The sequence below is a fragment of the Phyllobates terribilis genome, unplaced genomic scaffold (genome assembly GCF_046119375.1).
Source record: "Phyllobates terribilis strain yellow unplaced genomic scaffold, ASM4611937v1 Scaffold_5__5_contigs__length_657084704, whole genome shotgun sequence".
Classification (NCBI taxonomy): Eukaryota; Metazoa; Chordata; class Amphibia; order Anura; family Dendrobatidae; genus Phyllobates; species Phyllobates terribilis.
In genome coordinates this window covers 424,935,480-424,950,681 of record NW_027362765.1, presented here as the reverse complement: position 1 = coordinate 424,950,681, position 15,202 = coordinate 424,935,480, and the positions used below count along the sequence as shown (strand labels likewise).

The 15,202-nt window shown below is 39.4% G+C and overlaps 1 protein-coding gene across 13 annotated transcripts in view; it reads right to left on the bottom strand.

The window, feature by feature from the left end:
- Window positions 1–15,202, bottom strand: part of BLNK (B cell linker) — a 443,283-nt gene that overhangs the window by 27,755 nt on the left and 400,326 nt on the right. For all 13 annotated transcript variants that reach the window (XM_073685212.1, XM_073685213.1, XM_073685211.1 and 10 more), the window contains 4 exons: window positions 14,121–14,157; window positions 12,454–12,511; window positions 12,308–12,347; window positions 3,145–3,190 (listed from right to left, as the gene is read on the bottom strand). In XM_073685212.1, the coding sequence (XP_073541313.1) occupies window positions 3,145–3,190; window positions 12,308–12,347; window positions 12,454–12,511; window positions 14,121–14,157 (181 nt within the window). The remainder of the gene's footprint in view (window positions 1–3,144; window positions 3,191–12,307; window positions 12,348–12,453; window positions 12,512–14,120; window positions 14,158–15,202) is intronic.

Below are 15,202 nucleotides of genomic sequence, written 5' to 3'. Positions count from 1 at the left end.
AACATAATACACCAAAAATACAATAAACAAATCTTAATATATAAAATGTGGGGAAGTTATATTTAAATATTGTCAAAGTGAAAAGGATTACCAAACAGCTGATGTCACCAAGAGCCCCTTGATGCGCGTTTCAACTAGCTTCCTCAGAAGGGTACCCTATTGTGTTACCTACTTAACCCATATTCTCTTTTTACTTGTGAAACCTTATAAGCACTTTGCACTTTATTGATAAACTCTTGTGAATTTGTGATCTAATCATATGTACGTATTCAGGACTGTGGAGTCGGAGTCCATTTTCGTGAAGTCGGTATAAAATGGACCGACTCAGACTCCCAAAATATATAATAAATTGGTACAGTAGTACAATGCAGGATAAGCTGTAAATGTTGTCATAAGAATTTGGGAAAGTTATGAAATGTCCTATAAATGTCTGTTCTGTTCCTGATCGAAGGATCTCGGCTTTTAGTTGAGATGAATCTGTGCTGCACTTTATGTACACGCTCAATAGTGAGGCCGTGCTGTAAAGTCAGAGTCGGGAAATTGAGGAGTTGGAGGTTTTGCTTATAGTCTCCAACGCCCTGCTATTATTATGCATTTATGATTTCTTTGTACTATCATGGAACCATGATCCAACCTTATGCATTTGGGATTATGTTGAATAGAGATTAGAGGGGACACAGATCACTGATGGGTTATTATATTTCATATAATATAGGATTGTCTTACTTGTATAATCATGCATGTTGTCACTGGGTCTGTATTCCGCATTTTATAACTTCCCCACATTTTATATATTAAGTCTTTTTATAGTATAGGTTTGTGTATTAGGTTATAATAAAGAATTTTGATACAATTTTGAGAGGGAGTCTCTCTCTTCATCGGATTATTTACTATTTATATAGACTCTTAGACATTTGGAGAAGCCAAATAGGATAACTGCATCATACTTAGCCTGGCAGTTTTAACAGGGGCATATTTGGATCTGTATTAACATGCAATACAGCGGCATGTCTCTGGTTTACTCACTTAGTGCCAAGCTCCCTTTAAGTCTGCAGTCAGATGGCTGTACAGCATGGGCGACGATCGCAATGCTCGGACTGGCCGGCGGCTCTCCTCACCTGAGCATGACAGCTTGTATTTCTATGCAGATGTCGCACTCGGGTGAGTAGAGCCGGCGGCCAGTCCGAGCATTGCGATGCGATCATCGTCCATGTTATACGGCCGCCAGACTGCGCCCTAACAATCTTCACTTCCTGTGTTCTCCATGATGTGCTTTAAGAGCAGTGTTTTTCAACTCCAGTATACATGGCTCCCAATAGATCATGTTTTCAAGATTTCCTTCGTTTTGAACAGGTGATTAAATTAGTATCAAGGCATCAGAAACTGCAACAGATTCTCTCTATAGGATATCCTGAAATCATGACCTGTTGGCGGTGGTGGGGCCTTGAGGGCTGGAATTGGGAAACATTGCTCTAGGAGACAGAAGTTAAAGTGTTTGTCAGATTAAGAGAAAGCCCAATGTTAGCCCCTTATGGGAAATGTCTCATCACAAAATGATCTATTGTCTGAAGCGGACTTTTGTGTTTGAAGTAGTTTGTAAAATTTTGGACAATCTTGTGTTTCACATCACAACCTTTATTAAAAAATAAAAATTAGTAATCTTTCAATTTTCACACTGGCCACCAGGGCTATTTTAGTTTTCTGTCTTTTCTGGAAGAGTTTTAAACTGGATTTCCAGAAACCGGAATTTAGAGTCTAAAAAAAGCCCCAGTGGCCAGTGTGACAATTACAAGATTTCTATTTTAGATTTTTAATACAGATTGTGATATTGAAAAAAAAAATGCCAAAAAATGTAAAAAATGAACAGGCTTAAAAAGGCATTAGTACTTTTTTTCATTTTTGTCTTCCTGCAGTTAAGCAGCCATAATTTTTTTTTATCATTGTTCACTGATGTGGATGTATGACACTTAATTTTATGTGGGAGAAATTATTTTATTTTTTGGTGCTTTTAGAGGGTTGAACTAAACTACTGTGCATTCTATATACATTTTTGGGGGATGCAAATACAGAAAAAAAAATATTTTTCTTCTTTTTTTACATTTTTCATTACAGTTTTTGAAAATATGTTTTCTATTTATAGGTGTTTGTTATAGAATATATCCCCTAAGAGGTGAAAAAAAACATCTCTGGGGGACATTTTATTGCACACTTTTTCATTGGCTACGCAGATGACAGAAGATTGCAAAAACGGTGATAAACTGCTTAGGACTTTTTTCCAGGAACCAGGGTGCTAGATTCCAGGAGCATTAATACAGCTGAGTCAAAAGACGGTAATGTAGTCTTACACTTGCTGGTACCCGCACTGCCTGCTGTCAAAAGGCAAGGGGGGGGGGGGGTCATTATGGGGTTACATATCCTATTATGGATTCCTAGCTTAGTAAATAGGTGTCCCTTGTGTAGAAATGGAAAGCAGTTACAAAGAGAGTCTCTAAAGCTCCTTTAGACTAATGTTGGCCGAACCGGTCCATATCGGCAGTTTAATAAGTATGGGGGCCCCGGTCAAATGACTTTCGGGGAGATAAAGATCAGGCATGTCTGATTTTGTGCAGCAGATCTTTTTGTTCTTTGACAGATAAGCCGCCGCCAGACATGTTTGGCGGCGTCTCTCTGATAGAGAACACAGGAGCGCTTGGCCAAACAAGCACTCCTGTGTATGGGAAAGTTGGCTTAGATGGCTGCTGGCCGAACGATTGGCAGAACCATTGTTTGGCCGACAGTCATCTAATGTGTACGTCCAGCTTTACACTAGAACACCCAACGTGCATTATCCAGACAGTTTAGCACTGCCCCGATTAGATTACAGATGTTTGCAGCAGCAAGACATCATGTGATCAGCTAAATATTGGGGGGGTCTCTTCCAATACTCCAATGTATGCCACCTTTTTAAACACAGTGCGTGTTACAAATAATATGTATAATATATTTTTTGTTACTTGAAACGTCTTCTGAAATAACGCTTTATTACAGTGAAGTATGGCAGATACCCAATCAGCTGCTGTGCCACTTTAACGAACAATTAGGACAATAGAAACTACTGCAAATAGGCCAGAAAAATGCATTCCTATATATTGAAAATAAACTTACCAATATTGTTACCGACATCCCTTTGGGGTAAAACCAGCACTGGTTTCTGGAAATAAAGAAATAAGCATTGAATTTTTAAATATGTAATTCTAGGTAGCAGACTGTATATACATACTGATACACCGGCAACAGGAATGTGCAACGTAAACTTATCCGGTTGGTCTGAAACGGTTAGTCCAATGATGTTTTGGTAGTTGGTAAAGCATAGTCGTAACAGGGCCAGTTTTAGATAAATTGGGGCCTTGGGCAAAAGTTTAAAGTGGGGCCCTAAATGCTTACATATTGCACCATCACACACAAACATTTTGTTTGCATTTACATGCCCTGAATTCAGACCCTTAAATGAGCGTGATCAACAATATTGAAGTAGTTTTGTGCTTGTTTACCTCCCTCTTTACACCGGCTCACAAAGAGTGATGGGGACGGAAAGATTGTTTAGAACAATGATTTTTGTTCCCCCATAATCAATCCAATCACCCAATGAATGAGCACCATTTTGCTTGTTTGTTGGGTGATTGCCGACATATTTACACCTATGAACTCTCGTCTGCGCAGTCGATATTTATAAATGGAGGATCCATACACACACATACATAGCACACACGCGTGCGTGTATACATGTATACATAGCACATACATACATATATGTCTTCACATACAGTATATATACACCACCTAGAGTCCCCACAGTCTGGGCTCAACCACACACATACAGAGGCACACACACACTTCCAATTACATCATTGGGCTGTTTGTGTCATACAGTACGGCTCCTCCAGAGAGAGACGCTCTTTGTAACCACTTATACTCTGATCAAGTGATGGAGATTCTGAACACATCACTCCTTATATTAAGAATGAGCTAAAAATGTTTAATAAAATAGATTTTATAGACTGGAGGTTTTACAGACTGGAGAGTCCGTAAGAAAAATTTTTTCATAGGATCATCTACTTAATTGTAAATCTTTAACAAAAATCTCCTGTATACTTCATACGAAAGTCTATATTACACACAAAAAATTAATTTTTAATTATTAAGAACCATCCTGGTGTTCCAAAATACCAACGACAACACTGCCTGTCTTATGTTTTTATCGGATCACTTCTAGTGGAAATGTTGAAATTAATTCCCTGTAAGTTCTGCCTGATAACTGTCTACATATTTAGGAATTATGTAGGTACAAGAACTCTAATTACATTTTATAGATATGATTATTATTTTAGTTTATTAGTAAACCCATCATGAACATCCGCAGAATGAAGCCTGCAGGGGGCACTCATGTTGCTATTATATGGCTATTACAATGATTTTAACCCCTTCACCCCCGGGCAATTTTCCATTTTTTATCGTTTTAGCTTTTTCCTTCCCTTCTTCCAAGAGCCATAACTTTATTTTTCCACCCACACAGTGCGAGCCCGCATAAAAGGCAGGGACACGACCTTTGAAGAGTTGTGAAGGGGTTAAGTTTAGTAATTGAAGAACATCCATCGACAAGTATTCATCTGTATGGGCTGCGGAGAAGACCTACCAGGAGGCCATACATTCTATGCTCAACCATACACACACACACACACACACACACACACACACACACACAAACACACACACACAAAGAGATAGACCCACACACACTGACTAACAATCGGTCCATCTTCTCTTCAATTCTTTTGACGCTTATAGAGTTCAGAGCCTGTGGTAAAATCATGGTCACAACACTGGTCACATGATCATGATGTCACCAAAGGTCCTGAGGTCCCGCAGAGTACAAGACATGCGGTGACATCACGGTCACATGATCATGATGTCACCAAAGGTCCTGAAGCAGTCTCCACATCGGAAGGTTCACCGATAATGCTATTATTAGTGAAGCTTCTGCTCTGGACGCTGGGGGCCCCCAAGGAAGTCTTTCACCTTCCCCTGACCCTGAGTGGTAGTTGTAATTTCACATTACCAGCCAGAGAGTTACTGTTTGCAGATCTCCAATTCATACTTTAAAGAAAACTGATTAGGATTTTATACCCTAACTGGTGGCACATGTGGAGAGATTCTTTAACGCTGATTAAATTATTATGTTGCTTGTAGTATTTTGTTTTGCGGTGTTGAAGAAATCCAGCATTTACATTTTATGCTGATGAGAAGCAAGTGCAGTAGGGTTGGACACTGCACTTACAGCTCTCCCTGCCACTCTCCCTATTCCCTGCCCGGTGTCGGACTCTGGTCTCCGATTTGCAGGTCTCTTTTGTCACAGTGACCTGCCTCCACTGCCAAGATTTTGCGCAAACCCTGACAGTGCCTGTGATCTCCCAGAGGGGGCGGCGCATGCGCAGGTCGATAGTCCGGGTTTCACATGCACCACTGACTGTGCTTGTGTGAAATCTTGGGCATGGGAGGCAGGTCACTGAGACAAGAAGAAACTGTAACATAGTAACATAGTTTGTAAAGCCGAATAAAGACTTGCGTCCATCAAGTTCGACCTGTTAGTTCTGTAATTGCTAAAGTTGATCCAGAGGAGGGCAAAAACCCCAAATGATTTAGCCAATCTTCACCTGAGGAAAAATTCCCTCCCGACTCTGAAACCAGCAGTCAGAATAAATCCCTGTATCAACCTACTATTTTATTTTATTTTTAAGTATATGCTGAAATCTGCCTGGTATCTAGAAATGCATCCAGTCCCCGCTTGAACTGGTGTAGTGAATCTGACATTACCGTCTCCTCACTCAGTGAATTCCATATTCTCACTGCTCTTACCGTAAAGAACCCCTTCCTATGCTGGTGCTGAAACCTTTTCTCTTCCATTCTTAGTGAATGCCCTCTTGTTACCGTAATATCCCTCCTTTTGAACAAATCCCGGGCAAGATCTCTATACTGTCCCCTAACATATTTGTACACATTTATTATGTCCCCCCTCAACCTTCTCTTTTCCAGGCTGAATAGTCCTAGTTTTGCCAACCTCTCTGGGTATTGCAGTCCCTCCATTCCCTTTATTAATTTTGTTGCCCTCCTTTGTACCTTTTCAAGCTCATTTATATCCTTTCTATATATTGGGGCCCATAACTGAGCACAGTATTCCAAGTGTGGTCTGACCAGTGCTTTGTACAGTGGAAGAACAATGTTCTCATCCTTTGCAGCTATACCTCTTCTGATACATCCCATTACCCTGTTTGCTCTTACAGCAGCGGCCTGACTTTGGGCACTCCAATTTAGTTTGGTATCAATCAAGATGCCCAAGTCCTTCTCCATCTCTGAATTCCCCAATGATTTCCCATTCAGTGAGTACTGGTGACTTCCATTTTTCCTTCCCATATGTATGACCTTACATTTCTCCTCATTAAACCTCATTTGCCATTTAATGCTCCACCTACCCAGCTTATCCAAATCCCTCTGTAGGTCTGCACTGTCCTCTTTTGTATTAATTGTTTTACATAACTTTGTGTCATCTGCAAATATTGATATTTTACTATTTATCCCGTTGACTGTGTCGTTAATAAAGATATTAAATAACATTGGGCCTAGTACAGACCCCTGTGGTACCCCACTAGTGACGCTTACCCAATCTGAGTATATTCCATTTATAACCACCCTCTGCCTTCTATCCTTTAGCCAGTTAGCTACCCACTTGCAGACATTTTCCCCCAGCCCCATCATTCTCATTTTGTATACCAACCTATTATGTGGCACGCTATCGAACGCTTTTGAGAAGTCGAGATACACGACATCCACTGGTTCCCCCTGATCTACTCGAGAGCTAACCTCCTCGTAGAAGTCAATCAGGTTTGTTTGGCAGGAGCGATTCCTCATGAATCCATGTTGGTTCGGGATTAAAAGATTATTAGCATCAAGATGCTCCGTAATTGCCTCTTTAATGAAGCTTTCAAAAATTTTGCCCACAACGGACGTCAGACTCACCGGCCGATAGTTTCTGGCATCACTTTTCGCTCCCTTTTTGAATATTGGCACTACATTCGCCTGTCGCCAATCAAGTGGTACAGACCCAGTCTCAACAGAGTCCTTGAATATAAGATATAACGGTCTGTCTATCACATTACTTAGTTCCCTTAGTACCCGTGGGTGTATGCCATCAGGTCCTGGTGATTTGTTTATTTTAATGTTACTGAGGCGTTTCTGTACCCCAGCTTGGGTTAGATTTGTCATACTTAGTGGAGGATTAAGCTTGTCACTTCTCATTTCTCCTGTTAGTTCTATTTCCTTTGTGAAAGTTGTCGAAAAAAAATGATTTAATAGATTAGCTTTATCCTCATCTTTCTCTATGATTTTGCCTTCCTCACTTTTTATCGGTCCAATATTATCCAATTTAATCCTTTTACTATTTATATACGTAAAGAACAGTTTGGGATTTGATCTACTTTCCCTAGCAATACGTCTCTCTGTTTCCTCCTTTGCTATTTTTATTTGTTTTTTGCAGGTTCTCGTTTTTTCCTTGTAACACATTAGTGCCTCCTTGCTGTTTTCCTGTTTTAATCTCTTGAATGCCTCTTTTTTGCTATTTAACGCCCCTTTTACGTTCTTGTTCAACCATATTGGTTTCCTCTTATTTCTGGCCCTTTTATTCCCATACGGTATATACCTCTCGCACTGAGTATTCAGAATTCTTTTGAAGGTTTCCCATTTACTATTCGTATTCCATTGATTAAGTACTTTGTCCCAGTCAATAAGTTGAAGGTTTTCTATCAGCTGATCAAACTTCGCCCTCCTAAAGTTTAATGTTTTTGTTGTTCCCTTATTGATAACCCTACTGAAGGGCATTTTGAAGTCGATAATATTATGATCGCTATTACCTAGGTGCCCCCCTATCTGTACCTCAGTTATTCTATCAGGCCTATTAGTCAATATTAAGTCCAACACGGCCTTCCCTCTCGTTGGTTCGGCCAGAGACCTTAGCCAGGCAGCGGGCAGGGAATAGAGAGAGAGGCAAGTAGCTGTAAATGCAGCGCCCACCCTGCTGCACATCAGCAAACTTCAAAGGCTGGATTTCTTAAATAAGGCAAAACAAAATTTTCCAAGCACGTTAAGAATTTAATCAGCGTTAAAGGGTCTTTACACACAGATCATTAGTTAGGGGTTAAAAATCCTGATGGCTGGTTTCCTTTAAGAGAGCTACAACCTCTTTTATTTTTATTGTTTTGAATGAATTCATACACTGTACATTTCAGTGCTACAATAGTAGACATGTTCATGATGGCAACATATTAATATCAAGGCACATGTAGTTTTAGAACATTGCTTTGTTCTAAAATCACCATGGAAACCTCTGCCAGTAAAGCAGGGAGGGGAGACCGGCAGCCAATCAGCACATCAGGTGTCCACACTGGCTACATATTTAGAATGCCGTGCGAGTCGCTGTGTCTAACCATTTTTCAGGGCAAGTTACTAGAAAATAGCAATTAGGAAAAAATTAATAATGTAACAATTAGAAAAATTTTTTTTTAAATAGTCACATTAGTCAGTGGCGTGAGTACAGTATAGCAGGATCATCTCACGTCTACACTCAAGGAGAAAATGAAGTAGAAGTGTTTTAGGTTTTTTAGTTCACATTTCAGATTCTTCCTTCTATGTATGGGCAATGTAAACCCTGAGACCGTTTCCAGCCGGACGATTTTCAGTTTTTTTTTCTCAATTTTTAACTCCCCTACTTTCAAGAGCCATAACTTATTTTTGTTAAATTACATCAACATAGCCATATGAGAGCTTGTTTTTTTATGGGACACTATTCACTTTACCATGCAATATACTGAAAAACAAGAAAACAAAATCCAAATGCGGTAGATTGATAAAACCCCCCCAAAAAAACTGCATTTCCACTGTTGTTTTTGGGCTTCTTTTTCGTGATGTTTCATGTGCAGTAAAAATGACCTGGTAGCAAGAGTCTTCAGGTCAGTTTGACTTTTTATCATTTTATGGACTTAAACTCTGCAGTTTGTAAAAAATACAGAATTGGTTTGTGTCACCATTTGAGATCCATAATTTTTCTCCATTAAAGGGGACATACAGGGAGCTCGCTTTTTGCCAGCCATGCTATCATTTTATAGGAGACACAAAGTTTAATTATTTTCTTATTGCATTTTTTTGTGCTTATTTTGGCAATTCCAAATATACCCAGAGAATAAATATATATATATATATATATATATATATAAATATATATATATATATATATATATATATATATATATAGTACAGACCAAAAGTTTGGACACACCTTCTCATTTAAAGATTTTTCTGTATTTTCATGACTATGAAAATTGTACATTCACACTGAAGGCATCAAAACTATGAATTAACACATGTGGAATTATATACTTAACAAAAAAGTGTGAAACAACTGAAAATATGTCTTATATTCTAGGTTCTTCAAAGTAGCCACCTTTTGCTTTGATGACTGCTTTGCACACTCTTGGCATTCTCTTGATGAGCTTCAAGAGGTAGTCACCGGAAATGGTCTTCCAACAATCTTGAAGAAGTTCCCAGAGATGCTTAGCACTTGTTGGCCCTTTTGCCTTCACTCTGCAGTCCAGCTCACCCCAAACCATCTCGATTGGGTTCAGGTCTGGTGACTGTGGAGGCCAGGTCATCTGGTGTAGCACCCATCACTCTCGTTCTTGGTCAAATAGTCCTTACACAGCCTGGATGTGTGTTTGGGGTCATTGTCCTGTTGAAAAATAAAATGATGGTCCAACTAAATGCAAACCGGATGGAATAGCATGCCGCTGAAAGATGCTGTGGTAGCCATGCTGGTTCAGTATGCCTTCAATTTTGAATAAATCCCCAACAGTGTCACCAGCAAAGCACCCCCACACCATCACACCTCCTCTTCCATGCTTCACGGTGGGAACCAGGCATGTAGAGTCCATCCATTCACCTTTTCTGCATCACACAAAGACACGGTGGTTGGAACCAAAGATCTCAAATTTGGACTCATCAGACCATAGCACAGATTTCCACTGGTCTAATGTCCATTCCTTGTGTTCTTTAGCCCAAACACGTCTCTTCTGCTTGTTGCCTGTCCTTAGCAGTGGTTTCCTAGCAGCTATTTTACCATGAAGGCCTGCTGCACAAAGTCTCCTCTTAACAGTTGTTGAAGAGATGTGTCTGCTGCTAGAACTGTGTGGCATTGACCTGGTCTCTAATCTGAGCTGCTGTTAACCTGCGATTTCTGAGGCTGGTGACTCGGATAAACTTATCCTCAGAAGCAGAGGTGACTCTTGGTCTTCCTTTCCTGGGGCGGTCCTCATGTGAGCCAGTTTCTTTGTAGCGCTTGATGGTTTTTGCAACTGCACTTGGGGACACTTTCAAAGTTTTCCCAATTTTTCGGACTGACTGACCTTCATTTCTTAAAGTAATGATGGCCACTCATTTTTCTTTACTTAGCTGCTTTTTTCTTGCCATAATACAAATTCTAACAGTCTATTCAGTAGGACTATCAGCTGTGTATCCACCAGACTTCTGCACAACACAACTGATCGTCCCAACCTCATTTATAAGGCAAGAAATCCCACTTATTAAACCTGACAGGGCACACCTGTGAAGTGAAAACCATTTCCTGTGACTACCTCTTGAAGCTCATCAAGAGAATGCCAAGAGTGTGCAAAGCAGTCATCAAAGCAAAAGGTGGCTACTTTGAAGAACCTAGAATATAAGACATATTTTCAGTTGTTTTACACTTTTTTGTAAAGTATGAAAATACAGAAAAATCTTTAAATGAGGTGTGTCCAAACTTTTGGTCTGTACTGTGTATGTATATATATATATAAATAAAAGGAAAATATTAGATAATTTTTTTTGCCTTTTACAGTGAGAAATAAGTATTTTATTCCTCTGGCAAACAACACTTAATACTTGGTGGCAAACCCCTTGTTGGCAAGCACAGGAGTCAGACGTTGTTTGTAGTTGATGATGAGGGTTGTGCACATGTCAGGAGGAATTTTGGGCCACTCTTCTTTGCAGATCATCTCTAAATCATTCAGATTTTGAGGCTGTCGTTTGGCAACTCGGAGCTTCTGTTAGAACCCTCCTGTTTGTTTTTTCCATCTTGTGTTTTGCGGTCACGTGACCATCTGCCTTTATATTCCAGCTCCGCCCTTTTAGCTGTGCTGGACTTCAGTGTTTTTGACTGTTTCTCTAGCCAGGTGCTTCGGTGCCTTTCTCTGTCAGTTCGCTTGGCCCTTCTGGGACCTCTAGTACCTTTTTGTCAGTTTGTCTTTTTGTGTTCTGCAGCAACTTCTCTGTTTAGGAGGTGTCCCATTTTTGTCCCAGTCCTTAGTTTTTTTTAAGGACCCCTCCCCTTATGCTATAGGTCTTCGTTCAGACTAGCCGAGGATTAAGGCGGGTCTGTTCGCTAGGAACAGGCAGCCCGCTACATCGTAGGGATTCAGCTTAGTCTTACTATAGGGACCGCTTTCCCCTATCTTTCCTTAGTAATTGTTGCAGAGCATAACATCTTCAACTCCCTCCATAAGTTTTCTATGGGATTAAGGTCTGGAGACTGGCTAGGCCACGCCATGACTTTAATGTGCTTCTTTTTGAGCCACTGCATCTGCAGTATATAGTACAAATCTTGCTCTCATATGAAGCCCAGCCACAGATGTATCAAGATGTCGTCGATGGGAGCTTTCAGTAGGTCCCCTATAATCTCGTTGGTGGGATGGGAGGGGGAGGGGTGATGGGCACCTGAACAGATGCCTGTGCAGCATGATGCCACTTAAATGCTATAAGAACTAACTGCTGCATAAGGAAACCAATTGGTGACTGCTGTATTAATGCGGCAAATCGCAGTAGTTTAGTCAGAGTTGCGAGATCATGCAATCACTTGTAAAATCTCATTTTCTGATTTCATATGCTGCACTGCTGCCTTGTGTGAATGTGCTGGATATGCCAGGATCACACACACAATCCTCAATTTCAGACACAATTCCTCTGGGAAAGTCAGGTCCTTTTACATATTAGTAAGCAGATTTTTTTTTATTTTTTTTGTGGGTGGGACAAGAGATTTTTTTTTTCAATTTTTTTTATATATTTTAAAAAATATCTATAAAAAAAAACCTTAGCACTAACCGGTAATAGCACCATGCCTCTGTCTTAGCACATTCAGATGGCATTGATGTGTGTGCCAAATTACTAGAAATATTTCACTAGAAAATAATCTTACCGGTTTCTGTGGGAGAATACTTATAGGCGGTTTAGGCCTTCTAGAGAGAAAAAAGAGACAACGCTTTATGAAAGTGTAACGGCTCTTGAGGTTTTGCGCATCTGTACATTATTCCTTTTCCATCTTCTCATTTATGCCATACTTACATATTTCGGGGAGAAGGTGATGGCTTGGGCTTTACAGCTGGTTCAGGGGGGCTAATAACTAAAATAATCATACAATACATTAAGTAAGTTATACAGGTTAATGTGAAAAACATAACTGCATATGTCCAGATGCCCAGTGAACTGGACACAAAAATGCCATTTTTTTTTTAGGATTGCTGTAGCTTCTTCTATTTTTTGGATTCAGTGATTCTTAGAATTTGACCCCCTAATGCCAGATTATTGGACTTTGCTTTATCTATATTAGTACTGAAAAATATATAGATCTATTGGCTATACACATTTCATTTCATGCTTGCTGACCAAAAAATTTTTATATTATTATTATTGTTTATTATAGTGCCATTTATTCCATGGCTCTTTTTATGTGAAAAAAGGATATACATAATAAAAAACAAGTATCTAGAAATACCTGTGTATTTTCTTTTAGGGCAAAATGAAACTCTGTCTCGTGACATTGAATGATTGAAAAATAATTTTTGCAAGAAAAATTCAACGTATTTAGGGAAGTTGCAGAAATGCCCTGCTTAGGAAACTCCCTGTGGGTACTATCATGGCAGCATGCAGGTGAATGTTTAATGGATGATAGAAATACTTTAAAAGGCTTTATAGCTTTTTGTCAAGTCTCATTTAATTAGAAAAGTACCTCGGAAAATTAGCTGATGAGAGATCACCTTTTACTAAAAATCGCAGCGATCAGCCGTCATCTGCAAGGAAATCTGTATGCAAGGCTGCAGTGCTAAGCACTGCACCACCGTACGTATAGCACAACCTTCTGATATTGGACGCAGATTTCCTCTCTGATGAAGCGATAATGCGAAACGCGCGTTAGGGGAATACAAGAACGGGTAATTATATTTCACCATCATGCTTTGATGTGTTTTGATACTATTATGCATATTTGCTAATCATTTGTGTACATTAACATCTTATGCATCATATCTATTATCTTTGATTTTGTACACCCTATACTCTCTTTTTTTGTGGTCATTCCACATGGCTCCAATAGAGGGAGATTTAACCACAGGAATCATTAATGGTATTTTTTTGTACACATATATGCACTAGGCATTTGAGGATACAGGTGAATTTCATTATATCATGGTTCGCATCTATTGGGAATTTTTTTGCTCATTAAGTCCATGAAAGCTGTTTGACCTAACTGGCTGTATCTGATTCATGCTTATTTGTGGTGTTGTATTTCTCCATGTGCATTTTTTGCATATTTACTTTTACACATTTTGCTCAACTAGTTTAAAATTATTTACCGGTAACTTGTTCATTTGCAGTAGGTTTTCCTTTTTTATTGTGTTTTTACTTGTATGTCATGAAATACCTGTTTCAAAAAATGTATATATATATATATATATTTCTTACTTGATTGTTTCAAGATTTTTTCTATGGGAGTTTCTCTTTTGGTTTGAGACTTTTTATTTAGTAGATACAATGTGATCCTTTTACTGTATAATTCCCAGGCTGCAGAAATTTCAGCAAGTGAATATCAGTTGCTTTCATCTGAATTGCATTATTTCCGATGAATGGTTCAGTTGCATAACTTTCTGCAGCAAATTCGCAAGATGTCCTTGGAGGTCTCCATGTATTTATGGCTTAAAATTTTAAAACTGTGAAAAACAGTCTGGGTGACTTACAATCATCACATACTTCATATTCGTCCTGGTCCTGGACCTGAAAATAAATGGATGCAAACTATGTTATTGTTCAAAAGTTCAAGATATTCTTACGTAACTTTGTGTGACTTAACTTTTACAATTTTACTTAGCATAGTGTAAGTTCCTGTAGATCTCTTAGTACAGGCCTACGGTCAACCTTTGTAAGGTAGGGTTTTAAAGCGTAACTGCAGCGAAAAATTTATACTTCAGAATGAACTTAGAGTCATTTGAGCAGTACCTGTGTGAAAGTCTTTCCCTTTAAAGGAAACCTGACAGCTTCCCCAGGCCCCTAAACCACCACCATGTACTTATTGCTACTAGTGTTGAGCGAATTTGTTCGGCATTTCAAATTCGGGTTCGTGTTCGCGCCAAAAAATCGCCTGTGACAGCGTGGAAAATCAGGGATGTTCGTGGGCGGAGCCGATTTTTTTGCGCGAAAAAGCCGGAACCCCGAACACGAACCCGAATTTAAAATGCCGAACACATTCGCTCAACACTAATTTCTACCTCTATACCCTTCGTAACAAGCCCTTTTTATGGTCTTAAAAAAAGGCATTTATGCAGGCTTGAAAGCAGAATCCCTATCTTTCCCGGCAGATGATGGCTGATTTAATCAGCCATCATCTGCCTCTAACAGATACAGGTGGATCAGAGTTCTGCTTGTGGCTGTTACCACTGTCAGAGATTGAACAGGTTATTTAATGTGCGTTGGCAGAGGGACGTGTCATTTCACGTGACCATCGGCGCACCTGTGACGTGATTAAGGGCGCCGATGGGTTGCCATGACCCTCACACAGCCCCATATCCCGAAAATTTAAAACGTTGCAGGTCTTGGAAAATGGTGACACAAGCAAAATTATTTTTACAAATTTCCAAATTCTTTTTCACCACTCAAATAGTAATCATGAAAAAAAAACTACACGTTGGGTATCGCTGTACTCGTACTGACCTGGAAAATCATATAGTCAGTTCAGTTTTGCCTTATAGTGAACATGGTAAATAAAAAAATCCAAAAAACAATTGTGGAATTCCACTTTTTTTTTCACAATTTCACAGCACTT